The following is a 20,719-nucleotide window of genomic DNA, read 5'->3' as shown; positions in this document are numbered from 1 at the left end:
CCTGCTGTTGATATAGCTCTTTGTCTAAAGAAGAGTGACAACCTATCCGTGTGAAATTATCATGGATTCTCCGTTTCGGCGGGCAAGCACCACGTGGTACACCGCGTTGCAGCAGAATTCGATTTCTGACTGGAGGCGTCCGTTCGATGTATGTCCTCTCAGTCGGGCTGGTGGTAAGGGCTTTCGGAATAGCCAGACATGCATCTTTTTGATTGATCCGGTACAGCATCTGGATTATAGTATAGAGGTCTTTAGACTAGAACTTTTCTCCTGTGCGCTAACATCATCAATCACACAGACAATGTGTTTGTCAAGTGTGGGATGCAGAAAACATCTCCCGGAAGATCAGGCAAAGTGATTTTACGTCCAACCATCTGATTCTATGACCGAAGGAGCGTTTACCGATGGAGTGGCAGTCGAAGGCCATTAGTACACATGTGTTGCGTCATAAGACTTCTCATAAGCTCCTTTGGACCACTAAGTTCATCTATGGAGGACTCATGCTGGGTTCAGAGGAGATGCAACAGAAAGTGATTTTGGCCCTGGGATAGATGCAGTGCCATATTAGCATGGATCATGGGTAGAGATGAACAACCACGAGATCGAAATTGCCGTTGGATAGTAATAAGTCGGACCTAGGAAATGGAAGCCAGATGGTAAGGCTCTGGGCTAGTTGCGACTTTCTCAATTCCGAGGAGCGTTTACTTGCAAATAGTGTGCCCCGAGGGTTATCTTCACTAGTTTCTGCGTTGTAGCAAAGCTGTACGTAATTGGCCCAAAGAATATCCGGTTAAGCCAGTGCGCGTACTGGTGGTCTAAGTTATAATGATATGGGTTCTCTGAATCGTCCCTAGAAAATAGAGCAAGACATAGGAGTATCGGCAGGAATCGTAGTAATACAAACAGTAGAGAAACGGCAAGAGGATTTAATCGCACCTGCTCAGCTTTGCAGATCTTACCCACATCAATGAAACATCCAAATCTCGCATTCCCACCAGTTTATACTGGAATGGAGAAAGAGAATTTGGAAAATAAACTTAGATCGACTGGAGTTGATCAAAAAAAAAAAGGAATCGAGGCCATAGGAAAACCAGCTCTGAAGATCGCAAAAACCAGCGTCGAAGATTTTGCCGTAAACTTATATCAGCGATGGAACGGTAGACAAATTCGAAAGGCCTCTGATCTTGCGTCTTCACTGTCACGTCATGACAACTGTATAAATAAGCTTTAGCCGGGCGAGATAACACAGGAGCCAGACATCAGAACCCATCACTTCGAGGTAGTGGGTCTGATCATTACATGCGTGGGACGAAAGGCAAGAATGACGATGAGATCGCCTTCATGGAAGGTAGTGGAGCCGACTTTGTCACCAAGTTTGTACCAGAGCGAAGGACTCGCTCGAACGTCGGCTATCACAGTTAGTGTTTCCAATTTCTCATGACTAGTCAATCCAACGTTCTCTTTCCATTTGAAGAACGAAGCCTTTTGTCGCTCACTGCCACCTTTTACTAGCTCTGAGATGCGGGATACGCAGCCCTTTATGCTATCGTGGCTTTTGGAACAGAAATCAACACGACAGTCGCTAAGTAGCCCTTGTTTTACTGGATGGATTGTATGTCAGCCGAAATCCTAATGTCGCACCCCAGTAGTATTTTCCGAATTTAAATAGAATGCCCCAGATGGACCACCCCCGGATCAGATAAGACAGGTCAGGTGAACAACTTGGGGTGGGTGGCGCCCACATGGCTTGAGGCTGCAATGAACATCCCTTGCGGCGCCAAGACTTCTAAAATCGGATTGGCAGTTTGAGATCGGAGGCTGCCAATCACGTCCGGATTCCGACGGAATATAATTTATCGCCCGTCGCACAGCGTCATAAGATTGGACAAGCCAAACACTATTGACTGAGCTTCCATGTGATTTGATGCGGAAGCCAAAGCTACATTTACTGTAATTATTTTCACGTCTGAAGTGAGATTTGGCAAGAAAATTTGAAGCTCACTGGCGGTTATGAAGTGGCTACTGTGGAGGAGACAGACAGATCGCGCAACTACGTCAATTCGAACCCACCAGTGCAAAAATTTCACAGTTTCCCGCAGGAAAACTCTTCGCGGAAGGGTTGAAAGCGGAATACGCGTGAGTTTCCCGCCAACCCATAATTGGCCCATGCTGGACCCAGATGGTATGATTCCCGCTCCCCATCCAATCAGCGGGCCTCAATGGTGACTGATGCAACGGCGGGGAGTAATCAGGTTTCGGACAGCAATACCCCGCGGTAAAGGACGGTGAAAACTCGATGTCAATGTCTGGGAGGTGCGAATTACAGTCACCACAAAAATTCAAGCTTTGATTTGATTATTCATGTGTTGCTGCTTCCCCTGTCTTGCGTCCAGTACAAGCTCGGAACGGCTCAGCTCACTATGGAGTCTTCAATTGGCAATTTAGAGGCCAACCTCCCCGGCAATGGGAGCAGTAAGTCCAACAAGGAGCCACTCCCCGCAAAGCTGAACGCCTGGGTCGATGGCAAGCTGCCCGACGCTGTGGATGATGGGGAACAGCAGATTATCGAGGCTGGAGAAGCCAAGTATCATCGCCTCGGCTGGAAGGGTCTAACGGTCATGCTCATTGTGGAGGCCATTGGCCTAGGATCGTTATCTATTCCTTCCGCATTTGCATCTCTCGGCATGGTGGCCGGCGTTATCTGCTGCGTCGGCATTGGCTTGATAGCCATTTACACCTCGTACGTGATTGGGCAGGTGAAGCTCGCCTTCCCGGCTGTTCGGGATTATGGTGATGCGGGTGCCTTGCTTATGGGTACCTGGGGTCGGGAACTATTCACCTTCATGTTGATCCTTCAGCTGATCTTCCTGACGGGTTCCAATTGCTTAACCGGCACCATTGCCCTTCGCCATATCACGTCTAGCGGCATCTGCTCCGTTGTCTGGAGTGTGGTGTCCGCGGTGATTCTTCTCTTGCTCTCCATCCCGTCCTCTTTTGCCGATATGGCCTGGCTCGGCTACGTGGATTTCGTTTCGATCGTGGCAGCCATTGGCATCACTATCATCGCTACTGGCATCCGGGGTACTGATTCTACCGGAGGCTTGGCAGCCGTGGACTGGTCGGCCACGCCGCAGGGCGATCCTACCTTCTCAGATGGGTTCATTGCGATTAGCAATATTGTCTTTGCGTACACCTTCGCTAGCTGTCTCTTTTCGTTCATGGACGAGATGCATACCCCTAGGGAATTCACCAAATCCATCTGGTCCCTTGGCATCCTTCAGATCGTCATCTACACTGTCACGGGCGCCACTATCTACGCCTTTGTGGGCACCGATGTCCAGTCTCCTGCCTTGCTTTCAGCTGGAACACTCGTCAGCAAGATCGCCTTTGGCATTGCCCTTCCGGTCATCTTCATTTCAGGCGCTATCTGCACCATCGTGGCTGGTCGTTTGATTCACGGCCGGATCTACGCCAACAGTGTGACCAAGTACATCAACACGCCCAAGGGCTGGATTACATGGCTTACTGTGATCACTGTCTTGACCATCATCTCGTGGGTCATCGCAGAGGCTATCCCATTCTTTGATGATCTTCTCTCCATCACATCGGCATTGTTCACCTCTGGTTTCTCGTTCTACCTTCCCCCGATCATGTGGTATGTCCTCATCCGCAAGGGGCCATGGTACTCCAAGGAGAACCTGTTGACCAGTCTGGTGAATCTGTTTGTCTTTATCTTTGGTCTCATTGTTCTTGTTGGCGGTCTTTACTCGAGTATTCAGGATATAGTAAGTTATCTCCCCCTCACCTCTTAACTAACCTTTCACTAACCCTATCCAACAGCGACTTAATTACCGCGAAGGTGATGTCCACAGCCCTTTCACCTGTGGTGATGTTTCATAAAAGCTTTGTTTTCATCATTATATATTGCCCACACATGTTAATAGACCCTTGTACCGAGCCATTCGGCTTGATGATTCCCATGCCATCTGGAATGTCTAACTTGTCATATCTCACGAAGACATGATAACCGCCACACTGGCTTTGCATCGTTGGAAAAGAAAATACTGTATATTAGCTGCCTGTACATATATTGAGCTCTGTTGAAGCGGGATGCAGAGGACAGGACAGCCTTTACTCTGAGATTCTTTGTGTTGACTTTTGTCACTTGTTATTTCAATCCGCCACATGTCAACAACGAACATCACTCAGGCAGTGATTCTTATCTGTTCTTGGCCCGCAACATATTTACCATACTACCTTTCGGACTCTGTTCATAATAACAACTGACTCACACTTCAATCCGACCCCGTTCCGGAATTGATAGACGACCACACTCGCAACCCTCCATGATCAAAGACGTTATCTCATCTACAACGGAACTGTTGAGCTCACTGTGACCATCTCATGATGACTCGCTATTATCTTGTACTATGGAACATCAAATTCAAAGAGGAATCTGATATCTGGGTTTACCTCATCTTCTGGAATATAGAATTCTAGATACTTGTTTATATTTACTACTAATATCTAGTACGGCAAAGCTGCCACTGATTGATCTTTGAGAATAATCCACACCTCGGGCCTAATTACCCTTCTTTCCAATAGAGTATGCCTAAGGTAATTGGGGATAGCGAAGAAGCATAGTGGGCTATCCTTTTTCTTTTCTTTCTCCTTTTGAATAACCTCGCGTGGGGACGCAATCCAAAACTGAAGTGTAAGTAAGTTGGGTAAAGTATCGCGGAGCTGAATTCATGAATGTAGGGCTTCGGAAAAGATGAATGGCTACCGTATAGCTTTTCCCAATAGTCTTTGCCATTTGATGCAGAAAAGTGCCCGAAAGTGCCCGAAAGTCACCAAGTAAATAATGAGTACTCGGCTTCAAAGCAAATGGTCGACCTATGTCGTACGTTCTAATGCCATTTATCCTTGGACTAATGAGATCTAATATTTACTTGAATCATCGACACAGTAGTTCATCAGTCCAGAAAAATTCTTGGGAACATGAGGTAGGTGTCATCAATTGTCTCCGAACTTTAACCGCAGCTTATGCAGGGCCGGCCTAGAACTCCGCTTCCCGAGCTCAATCCATGGTACGGAGCTCCTTAGCAAGTGCGCGATTGTAGTCTCTTCAGAGACATGTGAAATGCCTTGTAACTAATTCCATGGGTATTATTACCAGAGATATTTGGATCGCCGATCGAAGACCTTCTATGATGGGTGCATCAACGATTCATGTATACGTGAAAATGTGCTTGTTCATGCCACCATGCAAACCAGAAAACACCCATGTTGATGCAGTGGATTGCCTACAGCTAATATTAGAAGATTAGCATGTGCGAGTCGAATAGAATCCGTAGTCTTTAGGTGCTGTAGATGCAGCGTGTAGAAGCGTGTTTGAGCACAGCCCGTACTCGGAAGGCACGTTCGGTTGAAGAAACCCGATCAATAAGCACCTCACAAGTGTGGGATGAGACTAGTAAGAGTTCTCTTTGAATGCACGCATTCCTAACGCTCCCTTAGGACTGAACAACCGAACAAGAGGTATGCCATTGCCATTAACCCCTAACAACTTTGGCAGACTCATGTACAGCCAAACCAAAGCGCCATTACGCCGAATCCTGCCAATTCTGCACCACAAGCCAAGTAATCTTCTCCGTATGCCTCACCTCCTTATCCATCTCTCTTGCTTTCTTCACCAGCTTCTTTCTCGCTTTCAGATCTGCAGTCTGCCCTGCCATCTCATATAACAGGATAGCTTCGCCGCGCCAGATCTCATGTTGAACCTCTGATACGACCTGCCAATCCCGAACAACCTTCGCCGCATCCCTCCGCACCTTTCCCTTTTCCTGGCTCCAACCCCTCTTCGCCTCCGCCGCAAGGTCCAAGTCATAAACATAGTCGATAAGCTGACATAGCTGCCTCCCAGGCACACGAACCCTTGAGCGCACGCCCTGCACAAGGTCCGTTTTCGATGGTACAGTCCACCTCGGACATAGCGACGCACAAAGCGGGAACTTCGGATGAAGACCCAATATCTTCCTCAGCTGCTTCCCACTGACGATCGATACTTCGAGATGTTTAGGATGAAACAGCAGCCGGTTAGCTCTGTTAAGGTAGGCCGTTCTCCGCGCAAACGGTCCCTTGATATATGCCATGTGGATAAGACGAGCTGTGAGGTCCGAACATTGTCCCAGAAGTGTGGTAATTTTCGTGGGGTCGATATGGTCAGCAAAGTGGATGACTTGACCGGCCTTTTGCATGTACTTCAGGGCTGTGTGTCCGGCCTGTATGATGTTCAACTCGTCGATGAATTCGAGGAAGGCTTCTTCGGGGATTCCAAAGTTGGTTAGAATGTCGGTATAGGCGCGGATGAAGGGTAGATTGATTAGGAGTCGATCGGTGAGATTGCATACGCGGGGTATGGCTATCAGGCGCTCTAAGGGTTGGTAGTTTGGTTGTTGGGAGTCGGTGGAGTTTGTTTCAGTGGTTGTGGTTTCGTGGAGGTCGGCGGATTGAGTATCCATAGTGGGTGAGTAAGAGGGACTGTTTTTGGGCTTGGTTGAGGTGGGCGTTCATCATGGAGTGTAGAGGTGGAAGTTGTAAGGGTGAGGCTTTGTGGCTGTCATGCTGTGCTCGGTCTTTTATGGATCTCTCAGTCAGTCCTTTGCCCAACTACTAGGCAAACAAACTTGACCCCTCTGACATGTGGCAGACTGCGCCTAGATCCTCATATCTGGGTACGATCGTAAAGAGTATGAAAACTATATGCACCGCCGCGATGTACGTGAACTGCCATAGAGCTATTGGTCGCCCAGGTCATGTTACGAAAGAACAGCTTCAGAGGCTGGCCTGGTCAACTGACGGCTCAATGGAAGTCGGAGCCGATGATCGTGCAAGCACAAAATTAGGTTCTGTTTACCAAAATTGATCGCTAACGGGGTTGACTTGTTGCTTGGAACCAACGACAACCCCTCCCGGCGATTTGGATTCCAGGCCCGCCACATCCAAGCAATGGTCCCGAAGCGAGCAATTTTAAGCTAGGGAGGCAACCCCACTAGGTTCCAGAGAACATTATTAGTTGGTATTTAAGGTGCTCACTCGTAACCAAACAAAATTTCACGAGAAAGTTTCAACCTAATCATATGATCTGTCATTCCCCACGTCTCTCTTGCGTTCCATCCGGGTTTTGAGTCAGGATCTCGTGCACCCTTCCTCTCTTTAGGACCATCGCAATTATGTTCCCATAGTTGAGACCTAGCATAAACCAATCATAAGAGAATCCACATAGCATTAAGTCGCAAAATACTGGCTAGGTATCTATTTTCAGCTCCTGAACCAGAACCTCCAACCCCCCCTCCTCGCACATACCCTACCAATGCACACACACCTAACAGCTAAATCTCATAAGACATAAAAGTCCCACAATATGGAACCCATCTCATCTCCCAAACAACCCCATATGGTGCATACCTCGCATTCATCCCATCAACATAGGTTTGCAGCCGATCATTAAAACGATCCACCGCGGCACCGTAGAAACAAATCGACAGCCCGCATGTGAAACAGACCAGGAATATTTCTCGACTTTGGTCTTTGGAGAGCCTTTCTGCCATATGCTGGATGATGTACATGTCTTGTTCCCACATGAATTCGGGTACTCCACGTCGTGCTAAGACTGGTGGGAATCCGGTGGGGAGACCGTTGACTGTGGCGGGGAATTCGACCCTTTCGTGGTCGGCTTCCGCGATGCTGATGTTGGCCATATAATTTTAGTGTTCCTTTGTGGTAGGTTAGTCTCGAGTATTAGGGTGTGGAAAGAAGACTTGCAGTCAAAGAGATCGAGAGCGGATGTGGTAAGCTTTTGCGGTCTGTGCGATGTCTGTCAGGTCGTGTTGAGGTTTAAAGGTAATAGTCCATGAGAAAGTGTTTTCTATAAATACACTATATACTATACTCCCAAATCTAGAGACTATTTTCTTGGGAAAATAGATTCGATAATAATGGACAATCCACGAGATGGCCTGTTCTAGACTGTATTTTCGCCATATAGGCAGTAGCATTTGAGGAAATGAACGAATAGTACTCCGTATACTGCGTACCCGAGAAGAGATCCTTGGGTCAGATGTCCTCGGGATATGCCATTGGCATATGGTTCTACGCCCAAGCTCAAAGTAAAGAAACACAGTTACTCCAAGGATGAGAAACAGCATAGATATAAACGAGTCATTTCAGGCACTGAATGTACAACATCCCTCTCATCAAGCCAACGCTTCTGATCGTACCCTAATACATGCTCCATGTGGCTAATATACCGCTAAAGCCTCTCTCCAAACCAACATATCCTTCACTCAGTGTAGCATGGTGTCCGACCCTGCGCCGTGATCACACTGATGCACTCATATTTACCCCCAGCATTGCACGCAGTACCGGCTGTGCCATCCGCATTGCTAACGCCGTCGGCCCGATGAGCTTTAGCGCAGATGCTGGTGCAGTCTAACTCTCCGATAGTTGCATCCTGTAGGAAACCTTATAAGCTTTTCGGGGATAGTAGTGCTGTGTGGAAGAGTACTTACCGAGTATACGCAGCAGTGACTGCTGTCGCTGAACTCGCACTGGCAGTATGTACAGGCCTGCGCGGTGAGGGCGCTGATAAGAAACAGTCCGAGGGCCATGAGACGGACCATGATGAATAGTGAGTTTAAATAAGAGTTTTGAAAGGTCTGGCAGGTGTCTTGGTTGACTGAGTTGTATGGTTTAGTGGATAAGTCTGTTTGCAGTGCGACAGGAAAGGGCGCCCTTATATGTTCTTTCCTGGGTTTCGGGGTGCCAGGATCATGCGGACGAGTTCCCCGGCAACCCTAGGGCACCGCGAAAGGGATTGAATATGGGTATAGTGGTTCTTAGTTGCCCATATCTAGAAAAGGTAACTTCTACGGGGCGATATAGAGGATCCATGCGCATAGAGTATATTAGAGGAAGGTGATAAGTGTTGTCAGGATCGTCAACCTTCCTAATAGTGGTTCAACCCACTCTACAGAACTTTAGCTATCCACTAGCTACATAACATGTTTTACCGATAATGTTCCGGCCCGCCTGCATTCATTTTCAGGGGCCTTTCGGTGACAGCGTTCAGATGCCGCCCGAATCCTTCGGATCCTTCGCCTCTGATCCTCCGTAGCTTAGGCTGCTTAGCAGCATTAGACCCACAATCGCGGTGGATCACCTGTCGCGACAATCTTCTTAGGAGCTTAGTGAACACTTTGGCGTTGATCGACAACTAGTCATTTGTGACTTATTGGACTTGTTTCATATCGAAGGATTGGAATTCCGTGGTGGTTCGGGACAAAATTCCTTCAGTAGACAAGGTAATATCTCAGGACATGATGTAGCTTTGCCTTTTTCAGTCCCCCCGCCCCCCAAAAAAGGGACACATGCCCTCAGAACTCGAAGCTTTCCTAAAAAGAGCCCTCGACCCAGTATTGACCCTCATTATTTGTCCTTTGAAGGGTGGCATTGTTTGAGAGACGTGGGAAGAAGTGATTCAGAATATTTGAGAAGTAGTTCAATTGACATAGTATTATAGTAAGATAGCTGTATATGTAGATCCCATCATCTCCAATGATATTCCTCACCATCCTGTAATTTACTCAACACCATCATACCATCACACCGTCAACCACATCAGCATCTTGTCACACCTAATCAACCTCCTCTTCCTCCTTACCCGAAGCCAAAAAGACCCTCCCATTGCCATTTTCTCCCCTTTCAAACTCCAACGACAGGTTCGCCATATGGGCAAGCACATTCCCAATAGCAGCATCCCCTTTACTTTGTTTGCTTCTGCCCAAGTTGTCCAACCAGGCGATCTTATTCAAAACGTAGTAGACCAACGCAATGACGATCTCTACTCCAATGCAGTACCCCCACAGCCGCACAACAGTGACGATGTCCGTCCACCCATTGCTCGTCTCTTTGCTGATATACTGATCATACGGATCGGTAATCATATCGCGGTTCGAGAACCATCCAAACAAACAGAAGATAGTTGCAAGGATATCGACACCCAAAATCGCCGCCACGAGAGGTAGAGATGGCCATGTGGAGCTGCCGCGGGTCACGAAGATTAGCCAGTTCTCTGTTAAGGTGACTTCCAAGAAAATAATTTCTTGAATGGAGCCCCAGTTTTGGACGATGCCGCCGTCGGGAAGGAACAGTGTGCCGCGGATCACCCATGTTCCCGCTGCGAGGAGGATTCCGAGGATGACGGAGATGACCCAGATTTTGGGGAGTTGCCATTGTACAGGGCGAAGCTCGTAGGAGGCATTATCGTAGGCGACTGCTACGGTGGCCACGTCGGCGAAGAGGGCTAGGAAAACGACGAGGTCGGTACGGATACTCTCGTTCAGGATGATCATTGTCGTTACGAGGTAAATTTCTAGATGCAGACAGAGCGCGATTCGGTATTGGATGTATGCTTTCATGCGATGGAAGATTTGGCGGGCGACCTGCTTCTTGTTAGGGTGGACCAATTGTGACTGTGGGATGGGAACGAGTGGGGACTGACCTTGATGGAATCGATGATGGTTGAAAGCCCTGGCTCCAGAAACACAATGTCCGATGCAGATTGTGCAGCCTCCGAGGCACCCTCGACCGCGATACCACAGTCCGCTTTCTTCAAAGACGGCGCATCATTGACACCATCTCCAGTCATGGCTGTAAGATGTCCACGATCCTGGAGCATCTCAACAACCTGGTATTTGTGTTCCGGGAAAACCTCTGCGAATCCATCTGCTTTCTCTACCAACTCACCAGCCATGGCGCCGCTGAGACCACCACTGATCAACTTCTCCGAGTTGTAGACCTTCGTGCCCAGAGCCAGCATTTTGCACGTCTCCTTTGCAATAGCAATAGCATCTCCCGTAAGCATCTTAACCTTGATGCCTAGCTTTTGTGCCTCAGCAATAGTTTGAGCAGTGTCATCGCGAGGGGGATCAAACATAGGCAGCATGCCTAACAAGGTCCACTCTTCACCTTCTTTCTGAACAGCCACGCCAAGCGACCGGAAGCCACGCTGTGCGAATTCGGTTGCTTTTTGTCTGTACATTCTTGCAGTTTCCTCTGAGCAGTTGGTCAATGATAGGACTGCTTTAGGCGCTCCTTTCGTGCAAGTGTAGCGGGTGCCGTTAAGGGAGACATTCGCAACGATTCGTTTCGAGACCGGATCAAAAGGCGTGAAGTTCTCAGTTTTCCACCCTTGTTGGAGGATTTCCTTTGCCTTAGGGTATTGGTTGACCGACAGGATGGTAACCTTGTCAATGGGGTCGAGCGAGCGCACATTATGGGAAGAAGCGAGAGCAGCGACTGCGAACATCCAGTTTACGTCGACTCCTTCGGATACGAAAGGTTCCCGGATGCTGAGGCGATTTGCGGTTAGGGTTCCGGTTTTGTCGGAGCAAAGGATGTCGACACCCTATTTGTTGTGTTTTTAGTATCTGAAATAAAGGGCCAAAAGGGGCAATTTAGAAGTCGGGACCAGAACAAAAGGAGAGAATATGCCCATAAGGGTACTTACAGCAAGCGACTCAATAGCAGTCAATTTCTGAACGATGGCCTTCTTGTTCGCAAGATAAGCCGCACCGACCGCCAAGGTGGTAGTTGTAACAACAGGAAGACCGACAGGGACCCCGATGATCAGGATAGACAGGGTATAGAAAAGAAGAGTCTGTTCACCAGGCGAGGCGATGGGGATGTTTCTGAAGAAACCACCAATCCAAACTGCCAGCAGCCAGGCCATGACTATGACCAGCAAGGCAGTTCCAATGCTATCCATGACCATCTTGAAGTGGCCGGTATCTTTCGCATTTTGGACCATTGAAGCAGTGCGGCCAACGAAGGACTTCGTCCCAGTGGCTTGGACGACTGCGTAGGCTTTTCCACGCTTGCATCCTGTTGTGTAGAAAACTTGGTCACCAACGAATCGATCGACGGCAAGAGACTCTCCCGTAATAGCAGAATGATCGCAGGCCAGGATAGGATAGCCCTTCTCATCGTCGTCAGAGTCATCCTCGCCCTCCTCGTCATTGGACTTCTCGGCATCCTTTTCGAATTTTCCTTCGCTCTGCAACCTTTGGTATTCACTCCATCCTTGGTCGGGTTCATCGTAGTCACAGATCACCTTTGCATCGGCAGGGACAGTTTGGCCTTCTTCAACGATGATCTGTTGGAACAAAACATGAGCACCTGGTTGTTGAAGACATTTTGTAAGAGTAAGCTTACCACGTCGCCAGGAACCAGTTCCCGTGCCAAAATATCTTGCTCCTCCCCGTTACGAACAACAGTACTGCGCATGGCAATATCGGCCTTCAGACTGGCAACCACATCCTCAGCCTGCTTCTCCTGGTACCAACCAACTGCTGCATTCAGGCACAGAATACCGATAATAACACCGAAGTCGATCCAGTCCTTCAAACCCGCAGCAAGTAGGATCGCAATCTCCATAACTACAAACACAACCGTCAGCGCATACACCACACCCAATCAGTAACAGAACCAATCATCCAATCTCACCGTATAAAATCGGGCCCTGAAAATACGACAACAGCCTCGCAACCGGGTTCTCCTTCTCCGAGCTCAATTCATTGAAACCTGCCGATCGTCTCCTCGTCTCGACCTCCGACCCCGATAACCCATGGTGGATATCAGTCAGGCGCCACTCTTCCGGAAATTCGCGCGACGACCCAACATGCTTCCAGCGAAATCTTCTCTTCCTCCACGGCGCATACCACACCCGGCTTTCGCGGATTTCTCCCTCTCCGGGATCATTTGCGTCTCTCTCGCGGTACGTGGACATGAACTTCACCAGTCTGGTGTACTCGTCGAGTTTCGTGTCCGACCGGGCAGACCGGCTGGAAAATCGGGAGGCACGGCGCGAGCCGGCATCGTGCTCGACGTCGCCGTTAGTAGACATACTGAGGGTGATGGCGTAGCCCCGTATGGGATTACTGGGAGGGAAAGAAAGAGAGAAAATATAGCGCGGAAGGTCCAACCAACTGCACCGGGACAGAGATCGGGGATTAAGGAGACAGGAACAGGGAATGACAAGCAGTTTTGTACACCCGCAGACGATATAAGCGGTCTTTAGTAAAACCTAACTGGGATTTTTGCTCATCCTGTTTTGCTGCTTGCTGTCCGGTCGGAAATCGGCAAGCTCGGAGATACGAAGCTGAAATACCTCATGACGTCGCGTGCTACATGCTGCATGCTCACTGCAGGTGTCTCACTGGGTTGTACGCCTGAGCTGAGACTGTGTAATGTTTGGCCATTCCGAATTGAGTTAGAGATTGTCGTTGACTGTACCTAGGAGTGGCTGTTATTGGGAAATGGAGTGAAGCTTGTAGCTGTCGCTCCACTTGCACATTGATGTCCAGGATCGCTGGCGTTGACCCTCGGTCACTGCTTATAGTTCAAAGTGGTCTGAAAATACCTCAATGTGCTCTTGGAAATATCTACCATCTCATGATCTCACTTGATACTGCTATCTAATGCTCATCGGGATGAGGCTCAAGATGGGTTGAAAATACCTCAGCGCGGTCCGAGGGTTGTCTACGAAGTATAACGCCCCGAAAGGTCAGATGAAGCTTTGTTGATGTCATGTTCGGCAAAAGGTACGAGTCAGTCGACGATCTGTGCGGAGGTCAAAAGCTTGATTGGTCCTGACCCACTCTGTCACAGGCCTGTGTTATCGCCACGTCCATCATTGCCCTTTGCACGCACGAAATGGATGGGAAGACGGGACGCAGATAGGGTCGAAGTATACTACCAGGATCTCCTTTCATCGACTACAACTTCAAAAAATACAGGGTAGCATGAACCGTAACATTGCTATAGAATAGAAAACTTCTTACCTTCCACTCGCAATACATCGTCATGCGATAGCATGCAACTCTTTTGTTGTTCAACTCAACGATCTAGACCCGAATCCAAGCATGTCCTCCATCCATATCCGTGCCCCGTCTTCTCAGCCACGGCCAAATCCCGCCATGCCGACGGACCGAACCCCTGCCAGTCCCAGCCAATACGACCCAGTCGGATATGCGGCATATGGGGTTCAGCTCCATGATAGGCCCCCAGACCTTCATCAGCTTTACAAGAAACCGGTCTCAAGCTTCCGAGAAATCCGCGATTGCCCCACGGAATCCTCCCTGTCATATCCTCGCCAATCAACTACCCAAACCTTCAAGAAGCGCATGCTGACATCACTATAATAATTATCTTATTGGGTTTCGTTACCGGAATTCTTCGTGATATGAGAGCTATGACAAAATCACGCAGTCAAGGAATGGGAAGGTAATTCGGGTAGGTGAGGGATTTGCCTGATCATTAGGACTGGGCTACTACATATTATCGTGGGATAGCCAAGGTATTCTTTGGGATAGACTAGATTGACTTTTACACCTCTAGGGTAACAACAGGCAGCTTAAGCCCCTGTAGCTGCGGTCCATTCTCTGTTCTCTTAGTACACTTCTACCGTCTATACTTCCTGAACATAACAGTTTGGGACGTTAGTACTTCTTCACCGTTCTAGCCACAAAATTGTGAGTACTACACGCCTCGTAGATACCATACAGAACTTCAAGCATAACAGCAGATCAGATCAAAGCAGACTTTATCGCACAGCTTCCAACCTTTTCAACGATCTTCTTCCTCATTCGAACAAGAAGTTCACAATGCCCGCCATCAACTTCCCCCGATCGACCTCAGTCCTGTCTCACAAAACCATCGGCAAGCGCAGCTGGGCTGGTGAAGAGCCCGGTGTGATTCTGGATTTTGTCGTGGTCTTCATCGTGCTCTGCGGGATACTGGCGCTTATTGTCCAAAAAGCATGGCGAAATCGTCAGGCTGAGAGGGCGGAATGGGAGATAACAGAGATTAAGGATTAGGGGAGGGCGGTCGTTTTGTTGCTATACCCGTTTTTGAATGTGCGCCTGGCGTGAGCGTTGAGGATGGTATCTTGAAACTCTTAATAAATAGTCAAATTGATACGCTTGTGATGAGAATTGATTCAGGGTATAGTTCACTACTATTTGAGATCTTTAGGTCTGCAGGCGCGTTACTGTGTCGGGGCGGAGGTGAACCGCGTGTATTCGAGATGATGTACATAGCAGGTCGCTCGCTGCGGTGATATCTTGTTCACCTATGCTCTGAACCATTCCAATATATCCAGAGGTAATGATGTTTAGGAGTGATCTGTGGTCTTTCTATATTTATGATGATTATGATGCTTGTACCTCCCTAATTTCGACTATCTACCATGACATAAACTGCCTCCGTTACGAAATATGTACTCCAATCATAGCAAAGATGATCAGATTGACATTGTCTCATATCGTAGGAAACTCCCGACTTATAGAGTTAAATATATAGCATCTGAAAAAAGAGTTCAAACCACCTTGTGTCTCATCAGGCTCAAGGCAAGCCACTACTTTGTATTTACCTTGTCGGTACTACAAGTGTCGTTTGCGGAAACCTTTCGCGAAGAGCAGCCATGGTAAGATGTCTTTACTTGTTAGCGAGTACCTATCAGATTAACAACTCAGCCTAACCAATTTAGACTTCTTGATAAACTCAACACATTGCGGCCATGTGCGACGTATGTTCCACGTGCGAAAGCCCCTCGAGATCCTGGCACCGGAAAATCTCCTTGATTGGCTTTGGCCAAGCAAGGATCTTCAGGTCCAGGACAGCAATTGCCTACGACCGCAGGTAATGGCTGATGTAGAAAGACTTGCGCATAAGCGTGGCTGGAGTACGCTTTCCATATGAGTTGCCATGATAACCGAGACACTGGAGAGCGTACAGGTTACGAGTGGAGCCAATCATAGCGGTTTATATCTAGAAAGGCTGTACTCCCATTATATTGTCAGTTATATTGTTGAATCATCTGATCGGCCAACCGGTCCGTAGCTATAGGGCGGAGGGTTAGATATCACACTCCGATCCGATGGAGTCTCTGGTATGTCACCACAAGATAACATAATCAATAAATTGAGCATAATAAAATATATAACCCACAAAACTTGATAGAAACGAAGAGTACAACCTCCCTCAATCAACCAATGTATACCTAGGTATACAACCGCCCCCCAAGCCGACCCCTAATATAACCCCTCACACTCCCAGCTGTCCGCCTCCCACAAACTCCCATTCCCGATATACATCGCTTGCTTCGGCCACGGACAAATCGGCCTTTGCTTAACAACATAATCCAACTCATCCTCATCATGAAACTTCGTAGCAACCAAATAATCCGGCACCGTACCGTTCTCCACTCATCCAATCATAGCCAACAACGCATCATGCTTCCCATCATTAAACCCCTTCCTCTCATGAAGATGATTTCCCGACCCATCACTTCCAATAGTCGACGCCTGCGACGAACCACCAATATACCACGGTGCCTCCATATTCGACGGCGTGCTTCCGCAATGCTCCATTCCCGGGATCAAGTAGAACTTGTAGAAGTCATCCAGATCAATGCCCTTACTCTGCAAAGTCCGCTGAACCTGCTTGTAGAAGTAGACGCTGCTGCCGGTGGGAATGGACGGGTCCGCGAGACCGTGGTAGTGGATGAGTTTCGAGCCGCGGTTGTAGAAGGGTGAGAGGTCGAAGTTGTCTGCTGTGGCGTTACCGGGGTTCATAGCGTCGGACAGTTTGACCAGGGATGGGTTCCAGTCAGCCCAGGTGAAGTTCGTGCCTTTTTGGAGGAAGTATTCGATGTAGCTAAAGTCCGGGGTCTGGCCCCAGCCGGTTTCGGAGCCGATTTCGTAGTGAGGGAAGATGAAGGTTTGGTTGGCTTCGACCCAGTCGTTGTAGTAGTGGTAGAGGGTGTCAAGTTGGGCATCGGTGAGGCAGGTGTTGCTGTCGCTAATGGTAGCGTTGGCTGGGCAGAGCATGGATTCGAGGTTCAGGTTGCAGCGACGTGGGTCGGAAATTATGTTGTCTTTTACGCCGTCTTGAGGATCTGTGTTTGTGGGTGAGATGTGGTGAGAATGGTGTTCGGATCATAATGATAGGTTAAGGGAAAAGGGAAGCGTACCACACTGCTTCAGAGTCTCATTGGCAATGAACTCGAACAGGTCCGAGCTGATATGATGTGTCGAGTTTTCTGGTAAATTGTACTCCGCAGCGTAGATGTTGAACAGCTGCAGGTGAGTCGTCCACCAGGCCGGAGCACCGACGACTGCGCCATCGAAGTCGTCTGGAAATGCTTCGATTTCCTTCAAGCCCTGACGGCCACCGGTTGAGCAGCCGTTGTAGTAACTGTAGTCTAGGGGCTTGCCGTAGTAGGCAGCGATGACCTTTTTGGCTTCCACGACGGAGAGGTGCATTGCGCGCCAGCCCCAGTCGACGATGGACTCGGGGTTCTCAGCCCAGGAGTTGTCAAAGGCAGAGTCGTGGCCGGTATCAGTGGACATTGCAACTGCACCATAGGTAACTCCGGCGCCCTGTTATGAGAATCAGAACGTGGTCCAAATTTAAGGAAGGAACTGCCTACCATTTCCGCATAATTGACTCCTCCTGAGAAGGCAGAGTTGCCCGAAACCCTATCAAATGAAATTAGGGCCTGGTGTGGCATATTTTGTGGGTAGTACTCACACCATGCGTCCCTTCCAGGTGTCCGGTAGGAACAAACCAAAGTTGAAGGTGGTGTTGGCATCAGTGGGCATTTCAATCTGCACAGCACAGAGGGCCGGTAGCTGATACGCAGGATTGGGGAAGTCGGTGTCAGCTGCTGGGGGCGTGAATGTGCCATTTTCGGCCACACGCTTGGCTAGTACGACTGAGGCATTGGCAGGTACAATCTTTTGGAAGGCTTCGATCGAGCAGTTGAGGGTGGCGTTGGTGAGACCAGCACCTGCAAGCAACGCTTTGGCTGCTGCGGGCTTCTACCATCACACAAAGCAAGAATGTCAAATATGTTGAAAATTAAACGATCTTGAACGAAAGACAAGACATTCTGGGTATGACCTTCAAATGACTCGCAGGCTCGAGTGTGCATTCATCTTTTATCAAACCAAGAAGACTTGATACTCAGGGATGACCCTCTTCAAGAGTATTTGGAGCATCCTCGTTCAAGCCCACTCTATCCCTTCAATATCAACCCAGTAACAAGGAATTCGCATCAATCGAAACGCTTACGCGTCAATATATCAGAGCATGACGATTACCGATAACCACATCTTGCACATTACTTATAAACACAAAAAGTGGATATGGAGTATGTTCATCCCTGCAAGGACTGGTTCCAATCTCTGAGCCAAGAGGTTTCAGCACCAACGCTAAAATTAGGCCTCAGCGGAAGTTAACCGAGGAGTTACTAAATATTTATGCCTCCGTACCGGCCTCCACGCGGTCCAATTATGATTGTGATAAGTCTGTGTCGGACGTCGGATGTGGTTGTGGTGGCATCCCCGATCTCCGGCTGTCGGCTTTTCCGTGCATGGGTCCATCCGCCCACTGATCGCATCTTATCAGGGCTTCCAGGCGCCAACAACCGAGGTATGAGCAATCTTGATTAGGTAAATAGGGCGGATTAGAAGGCGAGTGGAGAGGGCTACGCGGCAGCCTACTAGTTAGTCCCTCAGGGTCCATTTAGGGTTGACGACCCTGACGATTACGTTCCAGGTTTTTTTTTTTTTTTTTTTCCTCTTTATTTTCTCGGTTTTTCTTACGTCCATTGTGTCACTTTTACTGGATACAGGACGAGATATACTGTGCGTGGACCGTGCATCTTCGGAAGAATTAGGGACAAGGTTCTTAAGACTAATGATCAGAAAAGAAATAAGAATAAATTGTTTCAACTCAGTACGCGTATGCAAAGTCCGCTATTGCCATTGGCTATAGACTGAAGGCCAAAGAATATATCTACCGCTACCACGTAAGCTATTGAAGCTGATTTACTCTCACACTGTTTATATCCCCATATTCTGACCCACTCGAGGTATTAAACCATTGGACATTCTCTCTGAACAAGCTCCGGATTAGATCAATTCGGGCAGGCTCTGCAACCTTTCCAGCTCCCCAAGAGCCGCCAAGCCACATGGTCGTTGTATTTTCCTTACTGGGTGGCCAATAGGTCAATCTTTCGCCATTAGGGTTGCCATTCTTGATAGAATCGACCCAGTAGCTTTTCAGGACGTCCGCAATAGCATAGTCCGTCTCCGTCCAAATAGAAGAGGCATCGGCATACGGCAGAGTGTGGAACGCGTATTACAGCTCTGAGCCATGGTAGGCACCACCGTTTCCGTTAGGAGGCGCATGGGTCAAGAAGTAGGTATAGACGTCACTCTTTGCTCCTCCAGCTGTCCAATCCTTGGCCCAGTCCCAGGTACCTGTGCGGCTGAGATCGCGATAGTACTCGTTCAGCATGGTCATATTAAGTTCTTCGAGGAAGATTTTGCCGAAATTCTCTGTGTTATCTTTCTGGCGGTAGCTGGTAGAGGCACCGCCCATCAGGGGTCCCGGACACCGTGGGCGCCCGTTTCAAAAATCACACCAACAACGCCTAGGTCCTTGGCTAGGGAACTGTACATCATGTCTAGCACACGAAGAACAAGCAGATTGGCCACTGACAGTGATGTGGTAGGGGTTGCCACCAAAGTTGCGGATGTCCTCGTGCACCCAGGTCAGGGCCGGTACCGATATCATGTCCAGAACGCCATAGTTGCCGGAGCTGTTATGAGGAGACTCGGCAGAGAGATCGGGGAGGGCAGGCATGAGGGATGACGTTGTTCACAGTGACCCCGTCAATGTATTATCTAGAGGAAGTACCCAGCACGAGACCATAGGAAGTGTCGGCAACGGGGTTTGAGGAAGAAGCCGCAGCCGTCCATGCCGCCAGGGCCGATAACAAGACAGTTGCTCGCATTTGTATATGCAGTTTTCAGATAGAGATAAGAAAGCTCGATTGACAATAGTTGTAAGGGGAAAAGGGTTCAACCAATAAAATATATCTAGAGACTTCAAGCTTATGATCACCAGCCTAGGTACTGCAATTTAACCATGAATAGAACAAACATACGTAATCCTGACGCTACACACGCGTCCCACACTAAAATTTCAACAATGCTAAATTCAACAAGCCTGGAATCAATACTAGGACATGAAGCAGGTTGAGCCTAAGCAATGGTGCGGAGACCCGGACCTATTCCCCTTTCAGGAGACATTATAGCCTGGGATTGTCGAGGGCTGCGGAGTCGGTCATGGTTTCCTTCCGACTTCCGCGTGTTCCAGCTTGATTCCCTATCAAGCACGAGGAATCATCCTGAGCAATGGACTGATTCGCCTTGGGTAATATAGCAAGTGTAACCATTGGTGAAAGTATGGACGCGTTGCCTTTGACCATGATCAACTCACGAAATATTCAAGCATTGCGACTAGGCCCAGCCCAAGTGCACAGTGTTTACCTTACCGGACTTGGAAGGTTATCAGGAATTAAGAGGGCCTTTTCTACATATATGGGTTGAATGCAAATTCCAACTCAATCATCATGAAAGTATTAGTGTGAATAGAACAGTTAGCACTTGGGGAGCTTCGTGACATTTTACAGGGTTGTCATTGTTCTCCTCGCTAACCAAGGATTGAGATGTTCGTAGCAGTCATGTATTTACGGGTCATCTTGGGTAAGTCATTAGCATCAACCTTTAGACCGTTTAGGCCA

General features: G+C 48.5%; 7 protein-coding genes across 7 annotated transcripts; 2 read left to right on the top strand and 5 right to left on the bottom strand.

Moving 5' to 3' along the window:
- Positions 1-2,420: 2,420 nt before the first annotated feature.
- AtWU_09806 (amino acid transporter) lies at positions 2,421-3,900 on the top strand (the record flags this gene model as incomplete). The annotated part of the gene is made up of 2 exons (XM_035504912.1): positions 2,421-3,785; positions 3,841-3,900. 2 exons carry the CDS (start codon positions 2,421-2,423, stop codon positions 3,898-3,900), a joined length of 1,425 nt encoding a protein of 474 aa, XP_035360805.1.
- Positions 3,901-5,606: 1,706 nt separating this feature from the next.
- AtWU_09805 (phytanoyl-CoA dioxygenase (PhyH) family protein) lies at positions 5,607-6,524 on the bottom strand (the record flags this gene model as incomplete). Its single annotated transcript, XM_035504911.1, has 1 exon — positions 5,607-6,524. The coding sequence occupies one exon, from the start codon at positions 6,522-6,524 to the stop codon at positions 5,607-5,609; it is 918 nt and encodes a 305-aa protein (XP_035360804.1).
- Positions 6,525-8,344: 1,820 nt separating this feature from the next.
- On the bottom strand, positions 8,345-8,684 carry AtWU_09804 (uncharacterized protein; the record flags this gene model as incomplete). Its single annotated transcript, XM_035504910.1, has 2 exons — positions 8,345-8,515; positions 8,574-8,684. The coding sequence occupies 2 exons, from the start codon at positions 8,682-8,684 to the stop codon at positions 8,345-8,347; spliced, it is 282 nt and encodes a 93-aa protein (XP_035360803.1).
- Positions 8,685-9,698: 1,014 nt separating this feature from the next.
- On the bottom strand, positions 9,699-12,967 carry AtWU_09803 (plasma membrane H(+)ATPase; the record flags this gene model as incomplete). Its single annotated transcript, XM_035504909.1, has 5 exons — positions 9,699-10,505; positions 10,565-11,470; positions 11,573-12,217; positions 12,277-12,500; positions 12,568-12,967. 5 exons carry the CDS (start codon positions 12,965-12,967, stop codon positions 9,699-9,701), a joined length of 2,982 nt encoding a protein of 993 aa, XP_035360802.1.
- Positions 12,968-14,726: 1,759 nt separating this feature from the next.
- AtWU_09802 (uncharacterized protein) lies at positions 14,727-14,939 on the top strand (the record flags this gene model as incomplete). Its single annotated transcript, XM_035504908.1, has 1 exon — positions 14,727-14,939. The coding sequence occupies one exon, from the start codon at positions 14,727-14,729 to the stop codon at positions 14,937-14,939; it is 213 nt and encodes a 70-aa protein (XP_035360801.1).
- Positions 14,940-16,328: 1,389 nt separating this feature from the next.
- On the bottom strand, positions 16,329-18,125 carry AtWU_09801 (feruloyl esterase B precursor; the record flags this gene model as incomplete). Its single annotated transcript, XM_035504907.1, has 5 exons — positions 16,329-17,020; positions 17,096-17,504; positions 17,555-17,603; positions 17,656-17,945; positions 18,075-18,125. 5 exons carry the CDS (start codon positions 18,123-18,125, stop codon positions 16,329-16,331), a joined length of 1,491 nt encoding a protein of 496 aa, XP_035360800.1.
- A 1,144-nt stretch (positions 18,126-19,269) lies between these two features.
- AtWU_09800 (carboxylesterase, type B) lies at positions 19,270-19,776 on the bottom strand (the record flags this gene model as incomplete). The annotated part of the gene is made up of 2 exons (XM_035504906.1): positions 19,270-19,482; positions 19,633-19,776. 2 exons carry the CDS (start codon positions 19,774-19,776, stop codon positions 19,270-19,272), a joined length of 357 nt encoding a protein of 118 aa, XP_035360799.1.
- Positions 19,777-20,719: the final 943 nt, after the last annotated feature.

Source organism: Aspergillus tubingensis (genome assembly GCF_013340325.1).
Source record: "Aspergillus tubingensis WU-2223L DNA, scaffold_11, whole genome shotgun sequence".
NCBI lineage: Eukaryota > Fungi > Ascomycota > Eurotiomycetes > Eurotiales > Aspergillaceae > Aspergillus > Aspergillus tubingensis.
This window is presented reverse-complemented; position numbering and strand designations above follow the sequence as displayed.